This window comes from Portunus trituberculatus, chromosome 3 (genome assembly GCF_017591435.1).
Source record: "Portunus trituberculatus isolate SZX2019 chromosome 3, ASM1759143v1, whole genome shotgun sequence".
Taxonomy (NCBI): Eukaryota; Metazoa; Arthropoda; class Malacostraca; order Decapoda; family Portunidae; genus Portunus; species Portunus trituberculatus.
The window spans coordinates 7,075,255-7,080,085 of NC_059257.1; the positions used below are offsets into that span (position 1 = coordinate 7,075,255).

At 47.2% G+C, this 4,831-nt stretch overlaps 1 protein-coding gene across 1 annotated transcript in view; it reads right to left on the reverse strand.

Annotated features, from left to right (window-relative positions):
• Positions 1-904, reverse strand: part of LOC123509750 (serine-rich adhesin for platelets-like) — a 51,533-nt gene extending 50,629 nt beyond the window's left edge. Inside the window, 2 exon segments of the mRNA XM_045264271.1 lie at positions 395-552; positions 640-904. Coding sequence (XP_045120206.1) covers positions 395-552; positions 640-904 — 423 coding nt within the window.
• Between the last annotated feature and the right edge of the window lie 3,927 nt (positions 905-4,831).

Here is a 4,831-nt window from a genome sequence, read left to right on the forward strand (position 1 = left end):
GGTAACAGTGGGCGGGGCGTGGGCGTGGGCGTGAGGGCAGCGCTGGGTGGCGTGTTGAGTGCGAGAGGTTGTGTTGGTTAGGTTGTGTTTGGTGTTGTGAGGTGTTGCAGACTGAGGTATTGTTGGGCTGCCAATTTGTGTCTCTTCTCCTACTCTTACTCCTCCTTCCTCCTCCTCCTCCTCCTCCTCCTCCTCCTCCTCCTCTCCCGGCCCTGGCAGTGCCGCGCCCACCCTGACCCTGCCGCGGTGGCATCATCTTGGTCCTTGACCCTGGTTGTCGCTTCTTGTGTGGCAGACAGGGACGCCCGCGACCTTGACGTGACCGCACACACACACACACACACACACACACACACACACACACACACACACACACACACACACACACACGTACCTTGACCAGCAGGTAGCAGGTGAGCGCCGGGCCTGCTATGGCCACCACCAGGAGCACCGCCACGAGGGGCCACACGAGGCGGGCCACCGCGGGGCTCGCGCCGCGGTGGCCCGCCTCCCGCCCTCCCTGGCCGGCGTGGTGGCAGCGGGGGGGCCGCCCTCAGGGTCGTCCTCATGTGTGCCGGGCCGCCGACACCCTCGGCAGCCCCTCCCCCGCCATGCTTGCACCCGCGCCCGCCCGCACACGGCAGCCGCCACGTGTCTGTTTGAGCGGCACGCCCACGCCCACCTCGGCACTGGTCACCACTGCGCACCTCGCGTCGCGGCGGCACTGCGGCAGGACGGCGCGACACGACCACCAGTGAGCACACGACCCCGGCCAGCGACGACAGCCACCTCCTCCAACCAGCGCGCCTCGGCCTGCACTGCCGCCGCCACCGCCGCCACCACCACACGCCCCGCCGCTCACCCCGCCCACCAACCCGCTCTCCGCACCCCTCAAGCCCGCCATCCCACTACCCCGCACCCTGCCCCATCAGCTCGTGCCTCCACATACCCTCGCCCACCCTCCTCTCCTCCTCTACCACCTCCTCCACCTCCTCCTCCTGTCTACCTCCTTCATCTCCTCATCCTCCTCCTGCTCCTACTGCTGCTGCTGCTGCTGCTGCTGCTGCTCTCCATCCACCTCCAGACTGCACCGTGCCCACCTCGCCCTCCCAGCCGTCTGGCAGTCCCGTACACACACACACACACACACACACACACACACACACACACACACACACACACACACACACACACACACACATTCCCGTTGTACAAATACGGCTCTACTCAGACGCACACTACCTGACCAATTTATGCAAACTGTATACACACACACACACACACACACACACACACACACACACACACACACACACACACACACACACACACACACACACACACACACACACACACACACACACACACACATGCCAGATTTTTCATTCATTTAGTCTCCTATCACCTGTCAGTCAAGCGGAAAATAATTTGCATAAGTTTTACAGGTATGAAGTAACACACACACACACACACACACACACACACACACACACACACACACACACACACGCACACGCACAGTTTGTTTACTAATTTTGTTAAGGAGCTCAGTGTTTATTTACTAAGGAGTGTATGAATCTCTCTCTCTCTCTCTCTCTCTCTCTCTCTCTCTCTCTTGAGTAGGAGATCAAGGGCAGTTGATTCCTGTATATATCTGTCCATATGTGTGTGTGTGTGTGTGTGTGTGTGTGTGTGTGTGTGTGTGTGTGTGTGTTTGGCAAGATATTTTTATGGTCTGCTAACATGTAACACTCTCTTCCCTCCCTCCCTCCCTCTCCTTCCCCCTCCTTCCCTCCCTCCCTCCTTTCCTTCCACACCCTCATTACCTTCTTGTAAAAATATGAAAAGGAAAACATGAAAAAAAGGAAGGAAAAAAAAAACTTTCTTCCTTGACTATCTATCCGCTGCTTAGAAACTCAAGGCTAAACAAACAAGACAAACTGAAAGGGAAAGACTAATTAGTTAAAAAGTTGAAATTTGTATAAAAAAAACATGTAATTTTTTTTATTGGGGAGAAGATTCAAGATAGCAGACACACGCCCATACCCGCCCATAAGAGTGTAATGCGTGTAATTATGGGCGTGTGTGTGCAGGCGTGGGCGGTGACACGTGTCGGGGTGCAAAATATTTACCCACACACCACACCAAACCTGTAGACCTCCTCCTCCTCCTCCTCCTCTCCACTTCCTCACAACACCACGAAATGAAGGAAGAATTAAACTCGATCACTGCCACTTCCACCAAGGGCAGGAAGTGGAGGCGTGCCACAAGGGGTTGGCACTCCTCTGCAGGTGTCTCAGTGCCTGGGGGTGCCTGTGCTTGTAAGGGGAGGCACTGGTGGAGGCCCTGTGTGGTTCTTATCTATTTCCCTATCTGGCTATTTTTTTATCTATAATATTTCAATCCCTCAATACCGAGATGCACTTTTATCATTAGGTCACAATAGGACACAGTAAAGAGGAAGAGAGGAGGAGCAGTCTGAAATTGTGTATGCCAGGTTAGATTAGGTCAGTTTAGTGTAGAATTACAAGTGAACAAAGAATTTACATTGAGATTGTTAGCAAAAATAAGGTTAGCTTAATCCCTTCAGTATACTGCATTTTTACCTTGAGATTTGTGTAGGATTAGACCATTTTATTGACATTAGAAAGTGTATAATGGAGGTCAGAAAATTAATGGCCACACTCTTCACTTTTTAATCTCCTGCTACTGGGACACATTTTACTTTGAGATTTGTGTACGAATACACCATTTTACTGACATTAGGAATGGTCTAAGGAGGTAAGAAGATTAATGGCCACAGTCTTCACTATTTTTACCCCTTCAGTACTAGGACACATTTTTACCTTGAGATTTGTGTACGATTAGACCATTTTATTGACATTAGGAAGGATCTATGGAGGTCAGAAGATTAAAGGCCACAGTCTTCACTATCTTAATCCCCCACATGAGTTTCTGAAGCTGTACAAAGTCACCAAATAGTAAGCAGAATGAATATGGAAACACGTCCTGGTACTGAAGGGGGTTAAAAGTTCCATCTCCTAATAGTATCCTGCAATCCTACACTGGGAAGAAGGAATCCTGTGATCTCCTTCACTGTGCCATCCCAGACGTGCTTTCATCTCGCGCCCAGACACTTGGAGACGCGTGGGTATCATTTTCCGCTCGATTAAGTCTCACCTCGCCGCCACAAAGCAATTGAGAGGAACAGGGCGGCTCACACAAGGCTCAATTTTGGCTCCAGTGTGGTCATGTTGTTGCCTGCCTGTATCTGTCACTCACTCACTCACTCACTCACTCACTCGCTCACTCGCTCACTCGTCTTCCGAGAGATGTGAGTTTCAGTACCTTGGTTTTGATTTTTACGTGATTTTGTTGTGTTTTCGTGTGTTTTTGTGGTTCCAGGTCATTTATCCCTCACTCACTCACTCACTCACTCACTCACTCACTCACTCACTCACTCGTCATTCTAGAGACAGTTAAGGGTTTCATTAGCTTATCTCTCGCTCTAGTGGAAGTTTTTAGTCTTTTTCTTTATTTTTATGTGTTTTCTTGTGTTTGTTTATGTTTCCAGGTCATTTATTTCACTCTCACTCACTCACTCACTCACTCACTCACTCACTCACTCACTCACTCACTCACTCACACTAACTCGCCCTTCTAGATAGTTATGAGTGTTCTGTAAGTGTTCAGTGTTTGATCTCATGTAAACAGACATAACCAAAGAATGTTTACACGTCTCTCTCTCTCTCTGTGAACACTTCGGCCATTAATCTTCTGACCTCCATAGACTCTTCCTAATGTCAATAAATGGTCAAATCGTAAGCAAATTTCAAGGTAAGAATGTGTTCCTGTATTTAAAGGGTGGAATATCTAAGCTTTCCATTCAAAATTTACCATATCATTAGCATAACTTAAGGTGGTTTTCACACACACACACACACACACACACACACACACACACACACACACACACACACACACACATCTAGAGCATTTACACGTACTGTACCTCTTGTTTTCTCTTTCTCTGTTTTCTCTATTCTTACTTCCCATTTTCTTTCCATCTACCCTAGCATATCACACCATTGCCATAATTTAAGATCGTTTTAACACACACAACATAAAAAAAAAGGTTCAAAACATTTATACTTACAAAATCTCTCGTTTTCTCCCTTCTGTCTCACCTTATTTCCCGTTTTCTGTGTCCATCTACCTTAACACACCACACCATTACCATAACTTCAGATCGTTTTAACATACATTATAAAAGACAGACAGACATTCATAATATTTACACTTACAAAATCTATCGTCTTCTCTTCTCTCTCACCTTCCCATTTTCTGTGTCCATCTACCCTAAGACACCACAACACTACAGCTTAAGATATTTTCAACGTACAACATAAAATTAATGACACCCACAACATTTACATTCACAATATCCACTCATTTTCTCTCTTCTCTCTCCTTTCTCATTTTCCCTCTACATCGATCCTAACACACCATAACATTACCATAACTTAATATCTTTTTAACATACAACATAAAAAAAAAAAAAATCCACAACATTTATACTTACAATATCTCTCGTTTTCTATCTTCTCTCTCATTCCTTCCCATTTTCTCTCCATCCACCCAAACGCACCACACCATCACCATTAACTTAACCAGCTTTCACGCATGCATTAACCTGACAAAGAACTCCAATAACCGATCGAGAGGGAGATTAAACACCACTCGAAGGAAACTAACTCGAAAAATCAAGAAATGCAACTCGTAAGATAGAAAAGAAAAATGAAGAAATTGAAAACCTAAGTGGCACTGTTAC